This window comes from Ctenopharyngodon idella, chromosome 24 (genome assembly GCF_019924925.1).
Source record: "Ctenopharyngodon idella isolate HZGC_01 chromosome 24, HZGC01, whole genome shotgun sequence".
In the NCBI taxonomy this organism is placed as follows: Eukaryota; Metazoa; Chordata; class Actinopteri; order Cypriniformes; family Xenocyprididae; genus Ctenopharyngodon; species Ctenopharyngodon idella.
This window is the reverse complement of record NC_067243.1, coordinates 5,829,850-5,849,070: the sequence shown is the minus strand read 5'-3', so window position 1 is coordinate 5,849,070 and position 19,221 is coordinate 5,829,850. Positions and strand designations below refer to the sequence as shown.

Below are 19,221 nucleotides of genomic sequence, written 5' to 3'. Positions count from 1 at the left end.
AGAATGATTTCTAAACTATCATGTGACACTGAAGACTGGAGTAATGATGCTGAAAATTCAGCTTTGCATCGCAGGAATAAATTATATTTTACTATATATTCACATAGAAAACAGATATTTTAAATTGGAATAATATTTCACAATTTTACTCTTTTTTTATTGTTTTTATAATAAAATAAACGCAGCATTGGTGAGCAGAAGAGGCATTTGCAGTTTTATTAGTTGTAATTAATATAAACTTTTACAGTTTCTAGTCAACATGCAATGACATTCACAACTAATTTTACTTCCATAATTTGACGCATTTACAATAAACGTGATATTCAACAAGAAAATGTAGGGTGAGACTTGATATTTTTATTTATTTCATTTTTTACTTATAGAGATATTATTAATTGGAAATCGATTGTATAATGGCAGGTGGTTGGAGGAGAGTAATTAAAAATATGAAGTAGTGAAAACATAAATGAATTGTTTTTAGTGTAAATGTATCTGCAAAAATAATCATATAGTTCAGGATTTGAAAATATAATACTATTTAAAAATATAGCTGCAAGCAGCCATTAAAGGGCCAAGCACAAAGAAGCAAGGAAGAAAGAAAATCATCAGTAAAATATGGCATTTTATTTCATGTACTTTATTGTTGTTAGTGGCAATTTCATATTTTGTTCAGTTATAGCACCACCAACAGTCCCATAAATAAGTGTGTCAAATTTGGTGAAAATATCTTATTTCGTTTAGGAGTTATAGACATATGTATGAGTACATAAAAAAATATCCCATTCACGACTTTGATTGCATTTTTCTGCCACTTACTATCAAAATTTTGGCACTTGGGCTATAACATAGCCAACGACCTGTATTTCCGAATTTCCTACAGTGGTTTTGTCTCGATCGGACTAACAGTTTCGTGAACATTTTATTAACGCTAAATCGCAACGTCGCAGAATCCATGAGGCGAAACCTAGCATGGTAGATATCATTGGACTCCCATGAAAATAAGTCAACAAATCAAAAGTTATGAGCATGTGAATATTTGATTTCACCACTAGGTGGCGCTGTCTCGAAACTTCTCAGGCTCCTTCAGGGTATCGTGCTGATGACCCATACCGAGTTTCGTAATGTTACTTTCAAAAAATACAGCATTTTGCTGCAAAATGCAAAATGGCCGACTCCCAAAATGGCCGACATGGTACAATTGGATATCATTAAACTCGGCGTGCTGCCCTGAATCTAACAAGACCAGTTTTATAATTTTAGGCTAAAACCGTTCAGAAGTTATAAGCAAAAAGCAAGCCACTTTTGCTATCTCCGGACCAGTAGGTGGCGCTGTGCCGAAACCCAGCATGTCATATTTGTGAAGAGACGTACCCAAGTTTGGTCAGAATACGCTAAAGTGAAGCAAGAGTGGAACTTTGAACATGTGGTGGCGCTAAAGAGTTTGCTCTAGAGACACCAAATTTGCTGTAGTTAATGTTGGGACTGGCCTCTATCAGTGTGCCAAATTTCATAACTTTCCCGCAAGCGGTTCTACGGGCTGCCATATACTCCCAGAGTGGAAGAAGAAGAATAATACGAACCCCAACGGATACAATAGGTGCCATCACACCTTCGGTGCTTGGCTCCTAATAAGTGTGGTTAGGGTTAACAACTTGTTGTTAGTAGCCTGTAGTGTAGCTCATTTTATTTTATCTCGTTATCAGAAAGCTTGACCGTCATTTAACTAGTTCAGGCGATGAAAAGCTAGTAGTTTAACTTCCCCAACACTGCATTCGATTGACTCTGTGAGTTTGACACCGAGCCAGAAGCTTTCTGCCATTCAACATTTTAATTAACACTGCCGTGTGACGGATTTAACCCCGCGGTGGATTTCACAGGGCGTTTTTCAGCGTGAAAATAAAAGAGAAACCAGGTCAGGATGTAGGTTTAGGTGTGAGAAGCGCGGCGAGAGACCTGATGTCATGGGATGGAGTCGTTTCTCGCTGTCTCTCCGGTCACCCGCTTGACCCCGCGGCCCCCCTTTGTCTGTCTCGCACAAAGACGCAGTCAAATGCGATGATGTCATCGAAGCCGCTCTCCTGGGAGCAAAACCTTTGTGCAGCACTAGAACAACAAAAAAATCTTTGTGTAGCTCTGACTCCAAACGTATTGGGCAGTGCGACGGCCGAGTCCACCTCTTTCCGCGCGGGCGTGTGACTGTTCTCGTTCATAAACCTCTCATTCAGCCCTCTGGCCCGTATTTATTTCCCCCTACAGCAGTCATTCAGGCCAGTGGGAAGCCCTGTTTTTTTTTTGGGTTTTTTTTCCTCAGTGCGCTGTGACGTGACTAATATTTTACTCCGGAGGTATTCGCTTGTGTAGGTTGCAAAGTCACCGCAGAATTCATAAACTCACAAAATACATATTCATGATGATTCTCCAATAAAGGGCAAATTTGAAATTCATATCTGTGGGATTTTTTGCCCATGAATCGTCATCATGTCATTTTTCTGAATCAGCATTTATGGGGAAGAAACAAAGAGTTTCTTGGTGTCGATTGTTTATCAGATTATATATGAGGTTTAATGTGGCTTTGTTTTTGGATTTAGGCTTTGTACGTCACAGTTCAGGGATTTCTGAGTTTATAATGAGTGCATAATAGCATTTAAAGAGGAAAAATCATCATTTACTCTCTCTTATATCGCGTATGACTTGCTTGCTTTTACGTAAAATGATTTGAAGAGTATTTGCAGTTGTTTTCCATAAAATATGAGGGAGTGAAATCATAAATTAAAGTGTTTTATTAGTTGTTTTCAGTGTAAATGTATCTGGGTCATTGACGAAATAAGGTTTTTAAAAGTGTCAAAAAATATAATGGAGATATAATTAATTTTGAAGTTTTATTAAGTGTTAACAATGAGATTATGTCATTTTTATAATTAATTAACACTTCTTTTATCATTTATTACAAGATGGACAAAATTTGTCACCAAAAAAGTCATTCGGTTTTACCAAAATTTCGGTTTCACCGAATGACACTTTTGGTTATACCAAATGATGATATTTTCAAACAACGTTAACAGGCTGACAATCAAACATTTTATATTTAGTACAAGTTTTTAAAATATTACAACATTTTCCATGTTTTATAGCGGATGTACTGAATGACCTGATGTTTTGGGACATGCGTATAAACAAGTGAAAACATGAATTTTTCAATATTTTTCAAAAAATCATGCCAGGATAAAAAATATATACATTTATTACATTTTAAGATATTTTAATCACAAATGAAATGACTGTATTGGCCTTTGGACGGTTAAACCGAATGACCTTTTGAAAATCTTTAAAATACCTTTTATATGTAGCAAAATATAATTAAAACCTTTTGGATTCAATAAAAGAGATCTAGTTGTACTACCTTACATACTCTGGATGTCATATCTTTGTTTTTTAATATTATTATTAAGGCCTTTGAACAAAAAATGACCCGTCACGTCATTGACCCATCTGCAAACTAGTGTTATTTTTTAGTACTTCAACTTAAACTTGTTTGCTTTTCCCTAAGACACTTTTGAAGAGTATTTGTTAATGTTTTCCATATATAAAGGGGTAATCCAGCTCTAAAATTGATGACAAGTCTATGTGACTCGTTCATTATAATCCGAGTCGTTTTCATCATTTTAGATGAATTATTCCTTTAAAAGCCCGTGTAATGTTGTCCCTCTTGTCTCCTCAGAGCAAGCGATACAAACGGAAGCCCAAGGCCACGCGTGATAACGGTTCTCTGGGTCCCGGAGGAGAGCGAACCCTTTCCATCCCGCAAATCACCTACGACCACATCGATGATAAAGACGGAGTCTTTTCAGAGGAGTCCACAGGTAACATAAGCTTGCCTGCTATGATCTTTTTCTCTATTAGCATGGAAACTGACTTCTATTATCATAGGTCATGCAATACTTCAACTGGAGCTACAGAAAAATGTCTAGCTTATCATAATACCATTTATTTTGCTTTTGGAAGCTTCATTGATAACGCTGTTTTTGATCCGTTCTTTTGATCTGTTTACACGCACTGATCCGAATGAATCCAATCTCATATCATTAGTGTTTATATACCCTAAACTTTGTAATCCACTTCAAATATTCATTTACATGTGCATTACATCTATTCTGAACAAAATGTTTAAATATTTGACCGTATGCAGGTTTGCGAGACATAAATAAACATACGCACCACGGCACTGCTAATGTGCGCAAGGTGTTTTTAAATCTGACTGAGAAAGTATTTGGATTCAAAGGTTTACGTGCCTAATCGGCTCGATCGAGGTGTTTACATGAACAATTCAGTCCGAATCCGTAATTGTGTTTTATTTTATTTTATTATTTTATTTTATTTTATTTTATTTTATTTTATTTTATTTTATTTTATTTTATTATTGTAAGTGCTTTTGTCATTTTTATTTTATTTTATTTGTGAATCTGATTGAGTTTCTCTGATTTCTGATTGATTTCAGATTTTAAGTTTTAGTAAATGTATGTGCTTTTGTCATTATTATGTTTTTTAATATTTCTATTTAGCATTTTATTTTATTTTATATTTTTATTTTATTTTATTATTTATTTATTTATTTATTTATTTATTTATTTATTTATTTAGCTATTATTTATTTATTATTTTATTTATTTATTTATTTTTAATCTGGCCACATAAACCTTTGAATCCAAATACTCAATCAATCGGATCGATCGAGGTGAAGATAATTCAGTCTGAATGAGATTCAATATTTTTAAATTTTCAGTTTTTATTTAAGTTTTATTAAATGTATGTGCTTTTGTCATTATTACGTTTTTTAATATTTCTGTTTAGCATTTTATTTTATTTTTTTATTTTTTTTAAAAATTTATTTATTTATTTATTTGTTTTTTTTAATCTGTTACTTATTTATTATTTTATTTTATTTTATGTTTTATTTTTGAATCTGGCCACATAAACCTTTGAATCCAAATACTCAATTGATCGAGGTGATTACATGAAGACAATTTATGTAATTTTTAATATTTCTATTTAGCATTTTATTTTATGTTTTTATTTTATATGTTTTATTTATTTTATTTTGAATTGAATCCGATTGAGAAAGTATTCAAATTCAGAGTTTTACATGGCTGATCGGATCGATTGAGGAGTTTACATGAAGAGTTTTCAGTCTGATTGAGTCCTCAATCCGATTATTAACGGATTATTAGTTTGCATGTAAACGTAGCCAGTGTTGACCCACTGTTAAGAAGAGGACCTTGTTCCTGATGTTTCTTCTTAAACAGTGTCACATGAGAAACGTCTATGTTAAATGAATTAGACAGCAGCAAATCTGAGCTTGATTTTATTAAGTCTTACAGTGTCGACTCAGATTGGCCAAATTCAACAGATAGCTCTAGTCTGGCTCCCAGAAAACTGGAAATACCTGTGTAGTAAGCATAAAAATGTTGAACTTATATCCAAGAAACTGAAGTGAAAGTTTCTCCTCCGCTGAAGCGTCCAGTGAAGTTCACCAACCAGAAAACAAGACACAAAAGAGGCTCTAGTTGTTCACTTACTCCATTCTTTAACCCTATAAATTGAGCGGAAGCGTTACGCTGGATGGAAAGATGAAAAGTTTCGACCTGACCCTACTTTTCCGTATTGAATAAATGTCATTTTCCACATGTGAGTGGAACGCATCCGGTGCTCAAACGGTCCCCTGCTAAACCAGTCTGTTAATAAGTATGTTTTTACGGGTTTTCCTGTCAAATGGCTTCATCATAAAAGCAGACACATCGACACAGACGGTCCCCAGCAGAGAAGTCTCTTCTGAAGCTTAATTAGAGCTGAAGAGGGGAAAGATAATGAAATCGCAGCACATGTCTGCAGTCCTTTGAACTGGGGAAAAGAAAAAATCATGTTCAGCAGTTTGGCTTATCAAAGCCTTGAGCCGGGTTGATGGTCTGGAAGATATTTGAGCGTTTATTTACCATTCATTTTCTCAGCATAAATCATTAAGCTTTGAAGCTCTGAGATTAATTATAACATTTAGGAAAAGTGACATTTGAAACCCATAATGTGATGTATTTTTGAGTGAAACTGGATATTCAAGAAGAAAAATATAGCGGGACTTGATTTTTATCCATTGGGAATTGACTGGATTGTGAAAAGTTAGACCAAATGTCCCACTAAGTTTGAACCGTTACATGTTTTTCCCTTTACGCAGGCATGGCAAAACTTTTCCGATCATCAGGTGAGAAGTTTGTATCCGTGGCGCTGTGGTTTTCTGCTTCTGCTGCTTCTGCTTTTTTGCAAGTGCATGTTGTGTTGATGTGGCTTGCAACATAAAGATGCTTAAAAACAAGAAATGTGTGTTATTTTAGCTAAATGTGACAATTAAAAGGCAGCAGTTTGGATAAATGAAACAAAGCAGCATGTCAATTCCATTAAAACAGATATTTAAAATAATTAATAAATAAAGATATTTATCAAACACACACACACACTTAAACTATGCACTATGTACTCAACTGTCTAGTGTATGATTTTTATAAGGTTATTTTGCCAGATCACTTATGTAAGGAAAACTGCGTCAGTTGAGTGCATAAAGTGTCCAACAATCCACAATTTTAACCCAGCGATTGGGATGATTTAACCTAGCGATTGGGTTGTTTTAACCCAGCGATTGGGATAATTTAACCCAGCGAATGGGTTGTTTTAACCCAGCGATTGGGATGTTTTAACCCAGCGAATGGGTTGTTTTAACCCAGCGATCGGGTTGTTTTAACCCAGCAAATGGGATGTTTTAACCCAGCGATTGGGATGATTTAACCCAGCCAATAGGATGTTTTAACCCAGCGATTGGGATGTTTTAACCCAGCGAATGGGTTGTTTTAACCCAGCGATCGGGTTGTTTCAACCCAGCAAATGGGATGTTTTAACCCAGCAATTGGGATGATTTAACCCAGCCAATGGGATGTTTTAACCCAGCGATTGGGATGTTTTAACCCAGCGAATGGATTGTTTTAACCCAGCGATTGGGATGTTTTAACCCAGTGATTGGGATGTTTTAACCCAGCGAATGGGATGTTTTAACCCAGCGATTGGGATGTTTTAACCCAGCGAATGGGATGTTATAACCCAGCGATTGGGTTGATTTAACCCAGCGATTGGGATGATTATACCCAGCGATTGGGTTGTTTTAACCCAGTGGTTGGGTTAAATGTTTGCCCAACGTGCTGGGCAGTTTTATTTAACTCAGCTATTGTTTAAAAATTACTATATGTCTGGCTTAAAATGAACCCAAAATATGTTGGAAATTAAAAATCAGACACATAATTACTAGAGGCAACAATAACAATCTACCCAGCAGGTTGGTTAACCCAGCATTTTTTAGAGTGTGGAATAATGCATAAATACGCAATTTGGGATGCACCTTTTTTATCAGGCTAATCGGTTAGCATGCATAACATATAATGCACTTAATTTTTCAGTCAATTAAGTGCATCATTCGGTTATTTACTTTTTGCAATTTTCACACTATTCATGCAAAAAAAAAAAAAAAAGACAAGTGCATGAGTATACGAATTGGGACGCACCTTTCACTTTTTAGGCTAATCAGTTAGCATGCATAGCATAGCCTAGCATATAATTTGACCGATTGTTCCTTAAGTTACGTCTTGATACGTCATATATGATTTAAAGATGTTAATTGACACATTTTCACTATTAAAATGATGTAGGATTAGGATAATTAGGATAAGAACAAAATATCCTCTCAGTTTTTTGCAAAACAATAAAAAATTAATTTGCGTAAAGATTCACATGGGAATTGGATTCTGTGAAGGGATTGAGTGCTTTTTAATTTTTTAAAAAAGAATTTATTTTTATTTCTGTTTGTTATTTCAGTACATAAATTTCAACTAAATGAAAATGGGAAATGTTGCTTTGGCAGCTAGCTGAAATAAGTTTAAACCTTTTATTCTTTTATTTTATTTCAAGTACAAAAATCTTTTTTTATGGTTTGTTTTTAGTTAACTATAATAACCTTGCTTGTATGACAGTGTGACTGGAGTCTTGAGTCATTTTGGGGGCTATCAGCGTTCAGAAATAAACCTAACTGCATTCTCAGATTCACCTGCATGGAAAATCAATGAACTTACCCAACTTCACACATTATAAAGCCATCTCAGACAGTTTTGCTCTGTGTTTTTTTTTTTTTTTTTTGATATTTGAACTTTTATTTTGATCTTGTTCTGCCTCTGTCGCTTATGTTGTGTTGTTTGTCATTTAGCATGATCGTAGTTTGCGCTTTTTCTTCTATCTGCATGACAGTAGACCGCCAGCGCTCGTGGTCGGCTTTCACTCTCAGCTGTCCTTCTTCTCCAGGTATCTGTCTTTCCTTTCCTTGCCTCCATTTTGCATACACGCTCTCGCTTAGTCTCTTTTCTTGAGATTTCTCCAAAATGCATACATTTTCTGTCTTTGTTTCTTACATTTGTGCAGTTATTTTCATTCTATCACATCTAAATACTTGCCTGTTGTCTTTTATGATTTCTGTCATGTGAGTTTGTGGTTTAATGAAGATACTATAATTTTCTCTCCAGTTAAGAAAAAGTTGGACGGCCCCGACATCTCACGAAACAACAGCCTGGTGGATGAACTGGACTTCACTGGTGAAGACATCCCTCTACCTGTAGTGACAGACGCTTCACAGTGAGTTACTCTGGTTTATTATCCATCCATCGGACTCTCTTTGAGCTCAGAAAGGCATTAAATGTATGAGTTTGGTCTATCCATGTGCCTCACCCATGGTTGTTAGCGTGTGCATGGATTGCAGGCTGATGCTGTTCAGTTTAGGAGTTTTGCGTTTGTGTATATGGTGTGAACAAGCAGATGCTTTTGGATTTTCCACTTTCCCCCTGTCATTTAATTTCTCTTTTAAAGCATCCTCACCTTTTCATCCTTTTCCCTCTGAAACGTCTCAAGATCTTCCTGTTCCTCAGTCGTGAGATGAAGGAAAGCGCCTCTTTCTCTCTTTCAGTCTGTTGAGAAGCCCGTTTGTGGCAAAAGAGGAAGAATCAGTCTCTACTCAGCACCTGAATACAAGCAGGTACTGTTTCTGGTCTCATTCTGGTCTGTTTCCTGCCTCATTCATGTCTCTTTCCTGTCGGTTTCCGGTCTCATCCCTGTATGTTTCCTGCCTCATTCATGTCTCTTTCCTGTCTCTTTCCCATCTGTTTCCTGTCTCTTTCCTGTCTCTTTCCTGTCTCTTTCCTGTCTCTTTCCTGACTCATTCCTGTCTCTTTCCTGTCTGTTTCCGGGCTCATTCCTGTATATTTCCTGCCTCATTCCTGTCTCTTTCCTGTCTGTTTCTGGTCTCTTTCCTGTATGTTTCCTGTCTCGTTCCAGCCTCATTCCTGTCTCTTTCCTGTCTTTTTCTGGTCTTATTCCTGTATGTTTCCTGCCTCATTCCTGTTCCTTTCCTGCCTCATTCCTGTCTCTTTCCTGCCTCATTCAAGTTTCTTTCCTGTCTTTTTCCGGTCTCATTCCTGTATGTTTCCTGCCTCATTCCTGTTTCTTTCCTGCCTCATTCTTGTCTCTTTCCCATCTCTTTCCTGTCTCTTTCCTGCCTCATTCCTGTCTCTTTCCTGTCTTTTTCTGGTCTCATTCCTGTATGTTTCCTGCCTCATTCCTGTTTCTTTCCTGCCTCATTCGTGTCTCTTTCCCATCTGTTTCCTGTCTCTTTCGTGCCTCATTCATGTTTCTTTCCTGTTTCTTTCCTGCTTCTTTCCTGTCTGTTTCCTGTCTCTTTCCTGCTTCATTCCTGTCTCTATCCTGACTGTTTCTGGTCTCATTCCTTCTGTTTCCTGCCTCATTCCTGTCTCTTTCCTGCCTCATTCCTGTCTCTTTCCTGTCTTTTTCCTGTCCCCTACATTTGATTGTGATTATGTATATTAATATTATCGATTTTACCGCACTTGGTTGGATGACAACAAAACTTGAACTGAATTGAGCTGGATGATGAAACCACTGTTTTCTGAAGAGTTGCTTTATAGCTGATTCAACTTTGTTTCATAATTGACAAATTTTGCAACATCGACACAGTTATTGTACTTAATTAAATCAACACTGACCGGACTCAAAGTGAATAACGACAGTAGAGCTGCTTGAAGCTGAATTGAACTTGTTTCATAATTGATTGAACTTTACACAGTTATTGAACTGAACTGGATCAACACTGAACTGACTTACGACACTATTGTCTTTTTTGAATTTGAATTTGTCTCATATTTATTGATGTTTGCATCATTGATTCTCTTACTTTCCCGTTTATTACTGCGAAGCTGCTTTGAAACAGTCTGTATTGTGTAAAGCTCTATAGAAATAAAGGTGACTTGTCTTTTGCTGTGCTGGAAACACAGGTCTATTTCTGAGCAGGGCTTGTTTTTGTCCACTGGACACGCCTGTGAAAGCATCTCATGTGACTTTCAGCATGTGCTCCGTGTTTTCCTGACACTGGACGCTTTCTGCTCTCCTGCCGCCCATGATGAGGTGTGCTAGCGTGGGCCTGTCAAGGGGAATGAAAGCATATCTCTCTCATTAGGGCCTGTGAGAAGCCCTGAAGGCTCATATTAGGGGGGAAATAAAGAACAGGAAGGGCGTGAGAGAGGAAGTGGGCGGCCTGACGTGTAAAAGAGATGCTGGCTGTAGTGCTGTTTGATCAAAGAGACACAGAATTTTCACATTTTAACTATAATTGAGCCAGAAATAGTGTTTAGTGTTTGTTTATCGGTTTTTAGAATACATTTGTTCATATGAGTATCATTTTTGTGGCTCAAATTGACCCGTGAGTGTGTTTTTTTTCATCTATAGCTGACTGTCTCTCTCGAGGTTGATGTGCTGTTTGGTTAGTTTGACCTTTGACCTCATCTGTGAATCTGCCACAGTCAATGGTTTTGTATTGGCCTCCATCTTCATGGACTTAAGCTGAAACACCTCCATTGTAGTCTTGAGTTTTCTTCCGGGAACAAACACGTTACAATATTCCTCATTTAAATAATTCCCGCCCAATGGAAATGAAGGGGCGGGGCCTGGTTAAGTTAGTTAGTAGTGTGTTGAAACTCGTCGTTATGATAAGGGGCGGGACATTTCCCAAACACCAATCACAACACACTGCTCCAGCTGACCAATCAGAGCACATTGTGCTTTTCAGAAGGAGGGGCTTCATAGAGACGGGAACTAAACAGAGCGTTACTGACAGACTGGGAAGAGAGGAGCTGCAACAATGGAGAATATGAGGAAAATAATCAACATTCAAGCATGAAAACTTTTTTTAGTAGAACCAAAAAACAAAATTAAGACTGTGAATGTGCATAATCTGTCCTCTTTAAAGTGTGAATGGCATTGTTTTCTGAAATATTCCACTACAGTTGTTTCGTCTTGTTAGGAAACAGTCCACAAAAGTGTATTGTTCTCTGTCAGATATTCAGTCTAGTCTCGCCAAGAATGATCGGAGTGGGAACACGCGTCGTATTGACACAAAACAATTGAGACAAAGTATAATGAGAGGATGAAGTGGAGGAGGAGAAAGCAGATCCAGCCAGACTTCTATGAGTCTCAAGGGTATGAAATCATCTGTGACTCATGTGTCTGGTTATTGAGATCATTTACACTGTGAATAACTTCAGCCCAATTGGATCAGTCTCAAACGGTGTCTGATAATACTGACTGAAATATGTACAACTGAGAACTTAAACTGAAAATTATGCCAGTTTGCCATTAAGGATTTAGTAAATTCTTTCTCTCTTTCTTTGAGTTTGTTTCAGGTCCAATTCTCACTGTTAACTAGTTGCTTATTAACATGCATATTAATAGGATATTGGCTGTTTATTAATACTTATAAAGCACATATTAATGCCTTATTCTGCATGACCTTATTCTACATCCCATAATCCTGCCCAATGCCTAAACTTAAAGGGGACATATCATTAAATTTGACTTTTTCCATGTTTAAATGTTATAATCGGGTCCCCGGTGCATCTACCAACCCAGAAGCAAGTAAAAACGAGCCGTTCAGATTTCGCTCCTCGTGACATAGGAAGGCGATTTTATTATTATGTTACCGCCCCTTAATCTGCACGTTTCCACCCACAGCGCCGCCATTTTGTTTTCACAAGGCAAAGTAAAGCACAAAACAGCTTAGACTACTAATGTGATGTAATTTTACGCCGGACTGCTTCACAAACGAGGGTCAATTCAACGCTGGATTTGCACAAAAGATTAACATGACGGCACATGCTAGTCGATGAGTTGAATCAACTCCACAGCAACTACATAAATTTATCCACTAACCATTCAGAAACGTCCAGTTTCATTCTAAAAGTTGTAACTTCTTCCTGAGTCTCTCCATCAGTGTCGACTCCGGTTTGAACAATGTAAGGCTGAACACCGTTACTGACAATCCTCATTTTGGCTGCGTGAGATTCTCCAGCTTTGTTGTTGTTGAGCAACCGAAGCGCGAGCTGTTAAAGCTCCGCCCTCTTCTGGAAAGGGGGCGGGAGCAGCAGCTCATTTGCATTTAAAGGGACACACACAAAAACGGCATGTTTTTGCTCACACCCAAATAGGGGGAAAGTTGACAAGCTATAATAAATGATCTGTGGGGGATTTTGAGCTGAAACTTCACAGACACGTTCTGGGACACCAGAGACTTATATTACATCTTGTGAAAGGGGCATAATAGGTCCACTTTACTAACTATTAATAAGCAGTAATTATGAGTTTATTGAGGCAAAAGTTGTAGTTAATAGTTAGCTAATAGTGAGAATTGAACCCTAAACTAAAGTGACCAAATCGTCTACTAAATGAATAAATGTAAATGTGGAACATTATTCTTTTCTATATTATGTAGCAAAAAATAGTATCCTACTACTTATTTCCGAAACAAAGCCAGTCTCTCTCTCTCTTTCTGCTTTTGTTTGTCCCTGCACAATCCCAGAATTCCACAGTGATATCATTGCGGGAGCATGTGTGTTTGTTCGATACATCAGCGCTGCGGGTGAGTCAGGTGGAATGTTCAAGCTTGTGTTTTTCTCCAACCTCAAAGTGGCCGTTTAGTCATGAAAGCTGAACTCAGATCAGGTTTTAGAGACGGTTTAACCAGACAGGCTCAATGAAAGCTCTTTTCATGAGGACTGAAATGAAAGAGCAGGATTTGTAGGGGCTTGTGTCAAATTAATGAATTGCTGTGCCGTTGTGAGGAGATCTTTTACTCTGTTCTGGCTGCTTGGAATGTTTGGAAATGAGCTGAGCACTTAAAGCGCTTGGACCGTCAGCTCCTGCTCAAATATAATTCAGGATTTCCACCAGATTTATTACTTGTGTAACAAGGACACTTGGCTTTTAGTCTCGTGTAGCCAGACGTTTGACTAGCAGCAAAAAGTGTGGTTCAGTTTCAAGTTTTTTTTGTTTTGTTTTGTTTTTTTTTTGTGTAAGAACTTTACGTTTTTTAAAATAAATATATATTTATTAAGAATTCTATTTATTTAAATATGTAACATATTTCTATGTATTTAAATATGTTTATAAATATAAATTTCACTATATATATATATATATATATATATATATATATATATATATATATATATATATATTTATACACACACTAAATTAAAATATATTAAAAACACTTTAAATAAAACATACGTGTATTTATTAAATTATTTTAATTATTTTTAATTATTATTTTAAATAAAATTGTGTGTATGTATGTATGTATGTATATGTGTATATATATATATATATATATATATATATAAAATACTAAATTAAAATATATTAATTAAACATATAAACACAATATGTTTATATATAAGTAATATTTTTATTACAGATATATATAAATAAATAAATAAATAAATAAAATATTAAAAACATTTTAAATAAAAACATACATGTGTATTTATTAATTTATTATTTTAAATAAAATAATAAATTAATAAATACACAAGTATGTTTTTATTTAAAATTAAATTAAAATATATTAATTAAACATAAACAACATGTTTATATAACATTATTGTGTATGTTTAATTAATATATTTTAATTAATATAATTTCAATATATATATATTGATATACAATATATGTATATACAAACTAAATTAAGATATATTAAAATATTTATTAATAATTTTTTTAAATATTTAACTTTATTTAATATTTAATTCTTTATTAATTTAAGTACACACAAATATATTTATATTTTTAGATTAAATATTGAATTTACTTTATTCTATTTAAAAAAAGATATATATATTAAAATAAATTAAACATATAAACAACATATAAACAAAATATTTATATATAAAAATGCAATTTTTTTTATTACATATATGTATAAACTAAATTAAAACATTAAAAACATTTTAAATAAAAACATACACGTGTATTTTATTAATTTATTATTTTATTTTAAATAAAAAAATATATATAATTAAAATATATTAAACATATACACAAAAAGTTTTATATATGTGTAATACTTTTTATTTCATATATATATATTTATATATATATATACAAACTAAATTAAGATATATTAAGAACATACGTTTATTTTATTTTAAATAAAACTATATAACTAAATTAAAATACATTAATTAAACATATACACAAATGTTTAACATTTTTTGTTTAATTAATATTAAAATTATTTTAATTAAAAAATGTATATGTATATACAAACTAAATTAAGATATATTAAAAAAACATGTTTGTTTTATTATTTTATTTTTAAAAAAGGGTGTGTGTGTGTGTGTGTGTGTGTGTGTGTAATAAAGTAAATTTAAATCAAATTAAATAATGAAATCTAGGGCTTGTATCAGATCAGTGCTGTCAGATAGCAGTTTTAACAGTCAGTTTTCTTCTTCTCCAGGACAGCCCTGTGCCACAACAAATCTTTCTGAAATAGGGGGGGAAAAAAAGATGGGAAAGAAAAATAAACACAGGATATTGCTGTTTTTGCAGCGTTGCTCCATTCGGGGAGTGAGATGGTGCGCTCTCCGTCTTTTGTTTTTGAGCGGGGTCACGTTGAACGACATACCGCCGTGTTTGTTTTGATTGAGCTTGACCTCTGACCCCCCGTCATTCCCATAAACCCCTTATTAGTGAACATTAAAATGTTTGGGTTTTGATTTCATTGTAATTGCGCGTCACATTATTTCACCCGTCTTCAGCATTAGTGTTTTAGTTGCGTTTGACGTTTGTTTTGATGAGGGGTTGATATTTTGTTGTACGTGACGCTGTGAAGCTGCTGTAATGTGGAGGTAATTGCAGGTTAATTGGAGGGAATGAATAAATAAATGTAAATATTAGTATAAACACTGAGAGCAGATGGAATTACTGTTTTCTTAAATTAGATACTCGTTCAGTCTGTTGGGTTACAGCCTAATGGTGTTTGTTTGACTGTAATGTGTTTTGTGCTGTGAATTATTCATAGTAAAAGATCAGCAAATTTTGGGCCTGTGCAGTTCGTCATAATATTAACACGTTTCTGATTTAAGGGCATTTTTGTCTGTATTGTGTTGAGTGATGTCCATGTAAAACCTTTAATGCATAACTGAATGTGACGAGAGAAGAAACGTTAGCGTTTTCCATATATTACACATAAATTCCCTTTAATCCTTTCATTGTTTAATTCCTTTAAATCTAAAGAGCAGTTATGGTGTAAGTTATGGGGAAAGTCAGTATTTTTGAGTATATATTAGGTCATAAAATAGCGTCTTGATGCCATAGACCCCTCACGCCGTCAGCTGATCAAACATGCTCTCTGAAATTGGTCGCTGAAATGATTCAGTTGAATCAATTACTAAAAATATTTGCCATTGGAAAAATAAACTTTTTGCTCTTTTTGTTTTAGGAATATTTAGTAAAATAATTTTTACAGATTTTTTTTTTTTTCAAAATTATTATTATGTATTTTAGTTTATTTTTTATTTGTAAAAATACGAACTGTAGAGTTAATCAAATAGATTCCTCTGCGCAAGAATGAACCGGCTCGTGTGTTGATTTTAAATTACTGTATTATTGTTAAAGCAATATTATATTTTTTATTTTATTTTTTTTTTTTTATTTGAATAATGTCGAGCTACCTTTAGATATTTGTTAAATATTTATATTTAATATTATATTGTATTTTTATTATTTTATATTTAAATTTTTAATACCGTTTTTTTTTTTTTTTTCTCCTGTTTGATCTTCTTTGGGAGTAAAAAGTGTTTTTGTATTTATATTTATATTTAATATTCTATTTTTTATTATTTTATATTTACTTTTTTAAACAGTTTTTTTCTGTTTGATCTTAGAAATGTCATGAAAAAAATCTTTTTGGCAGTAAAAAATAGTTAACTAACTTTACATATTTTTGTTTAATATTTGTATTTAATATTCTATTTACTTTTGAAATGAAAAATCTCCTGTTTGATTTTTTTTTTATATATATATATATATATATATATATCAGAAATAAGAAATAACTACATTTTACTGCCATTTTTTTTTTCATGACATTACTAAGATCAAACATATATATATATATATATATATATATATATATATATATATATATATATATATATATATGGAGAATGAAACCTGCAAAAACAATAAATATATAAATACGTGAATAAATAAATCCATTATTGAATAAATCCACATATTCCTGCATTAATAAATATATAAATAATTAAATGTGCAAGGAGATAAACAATTTAATAATTATTAATGCAGGAATACGTTGTTTTATGTATTTATTTGCACATTTATATATATATATATTTATTTATTCACGTATTTATATATTTATTTTAGTTTATTTTATTTAGTTTTTGTAGGTATATATATATATATATATATATATATATATATATATATATATATATTTGATATTTCTTAACTCACTGTTCTTTTTTTCTTCTTTTAAGCAAAAATCTCATAGAATTTTGTTGTATTTGTGCATAAATTATTTTATTTGCCAATTATATTTGTGCTTTAAAAATATTTGCCAGTGGAAAAATAAAGTTAATTTAAGATATGTTCTTCAAATGTTCTTTGAGCCTTAATATCTTATGCAATTTTGCTTTTCTTTTTTTAGGAATATTTAGTAATTTTTTACAGGAAACAAATTATTCAAAATTATTATTAATATTATGTATTTTAGTTTATATTTTATTTGTAAAAATACGAACAATAGAGTTAATAAAAAAAAAGTAAAATAGAGTAAATAAAATGAAAGCATATTAGATTCTCCACTCAAGAATGAATCCGCTCGTGTGTGGATGTTAATCCTGACTCTCTGCTGACGGAGAGACGCTCAGAAAGGTCTCGTCTCTTTTCAAAGGTTTTCCTCTCGTTCTCTCTCATGCACCTGTACAAATATGAGGCCGGTCTTTCTGCTGACTTCAGTTTCAGCCGTCTGTCTGTAATGAAAACACCTGAGCGCTGTGTTTATCTGCTCTGGTTCAGGTGCTCTGGTCGGGTCCGGACTCTCTCTGATGTGGTTTTGTTCGGGTGGGACGAGAGAAAGAGAGCGTCAGTGTTTTGGTGGGACGTGAGCGTTGATGACATTGGATTAAGATTAAATGACGTCTGCTGAGATTTAAACACACCTCAGAAACACAGATGCGCTCTGTTTGTCTCTTTATCTGTCTTCTAACATTGGCAGAAACACACACTGGCTTTCTGTTTTTCTTTCCTCGAACAAGCACACACACCTTCTTTCATGAAGTGCTGCAGGACGCACCTGTGTGAATGAAGCTGTCTTTGTGTTCAGTGTTGCAGAGGCTGGGGGCGGAGCATTGTAATGTTTGGGTGGAGCTGGAGGCGGAGCTTAGTGGCACTCATAACCTTATAGGGAGTGTTCTGATTTAAATATTTGCATACTGGTTACTGCAATATTATATTTGTATTATTTTAACATTTTTTTTTTTCTTCTTTTGATTTTAATAATGTTGAGCTACCTTTAAATATTTATATTTTTAATATTTAGGGGCCAAGCACCGAAGGTGCATAGGCACCTATTTTATCCATTGGTCGTTGTCTTCTTTGTCTTCTTCTTCTTCCTCTTCCTCTTCCTCCGCTCTTGAAGTCTACAGCAGCCCATAGAACCACTTGCGGGAAAGTTGTCCAAAAAAGACTGTCCAAAGTTTCTCTCATGTTTATGCTAATAACTTTTGGATCATAAGGGTTAGAAACAAAATTTTTCAAAAAAGATTCCTTGGCTCATGACGATTCGATTGCACCCTATGACGTCATTTTCCGTCATGAAAATGTTCCCGCCATTTTGAATTTTCCAGAAAACATACTTTTTCGAACTCCTCCTAGGCCGTTGTTCCGATTTTCACGAAAATTGAACCAGATCATCTTCAGACCATGCCGACAAAAAGTTATGGAATTCAAGTTGATTTATCAAACCGTTTCTGAAAAACGTGCGAACGAATTTTAAGTAGCGCTTGCAAAAATGGACATGAGGCTCAATCTCCTCAACGCTTTATCGTATTTAGACCAAACTTGGTACATGTCATCACAACCATGACCTGATGTTACCTGGTGCGTTTCGGCACAGCACCACCTGCTGGTCTGGAGATACAAAAAAATTGCTATTTTTGCTTATAACTTCTGAACGGTTTGTCCAAAAATCATAAAAGTGGTCTCTTTTGATTCGGGATGTCAATTTTCCATATCAGCCATTTTTGAATTTTGTCGTAAAATGCTGTATTTTATGAACGCATGAACATATAATTACGAAACTCGGTATGGGTCATTGGCACGATGCTCTGAAGGGGTCTGAGAACTTTTCGAAAATATTTACATGTTTGTAACTTTGGATATGGTTGAATTATTTTCATGGGAGTGGCGAGTCCCTTGCCGAGTCCACCAATACCAAACTTGCTAGGTTTCGCCTTATGTTTAGTGCAACATTGGGATTTAGCGTTTAAACAACATTCATGAATATCTTCGAAACCGTTAGTCCGATCGAGACGAAACCACTGTAGGAAAATCGGAAACATATGTCGTTGACTATATTCCATCTGTGTCTAATCAGCTATGCATACAGAACATTTGCATACTCTGCACAGGGTGCATGCTAAAATAGAATGAGTAATATGACAGTTTGTTGTTCCGAATATGCCGTCATCGTCCTGTAACACAGCCAGCCTG

At 34.3% G+C, this 19,221-nt stretch overlaps 1 protein-coding gene across 3 annotated transcripts in view; it reads left to right on the top strand.

Moving 5' to 3' along the window:
• The window catches only part of kcnq1.2 (potassium voltage-gated channel, KQT-like subfamily, member 1.2), a 150,256-nt gene that overhangs the window by 33,068 nt on the left and 97,967 nt on the right, over positions 1-19,221 (top strand). The window contains exons 11-14 of one of the 3 annotated variants that reach the window (XM_051884467.1): positions 3,719-3,860; positions 6,224-6,250; positions 8,604-8,712; positions 8,986-9,056. In XM_051884467.1, coding sequence (XP_051740427.1) covers positions 3,719-3,860; positions 6,224-6,250; positions 8,604-8,712; positions 8,986-9,013 — 306 coding nt within the window. In that variant the 3' untranslated portion in view covers positions 9,014-9,056. Of the gene's footprint in view, positions 1-3,718; positions 3,861-6,223; positions 6,251-8,331; positions 8,386-8,603; positions 8,713-8,985; positions 9,057-19,221 lie in introns of those variants that run through there. The other 2 variants (XM_051884464.1, XM_051884465.1) reach the window with 2 other exon arrangements.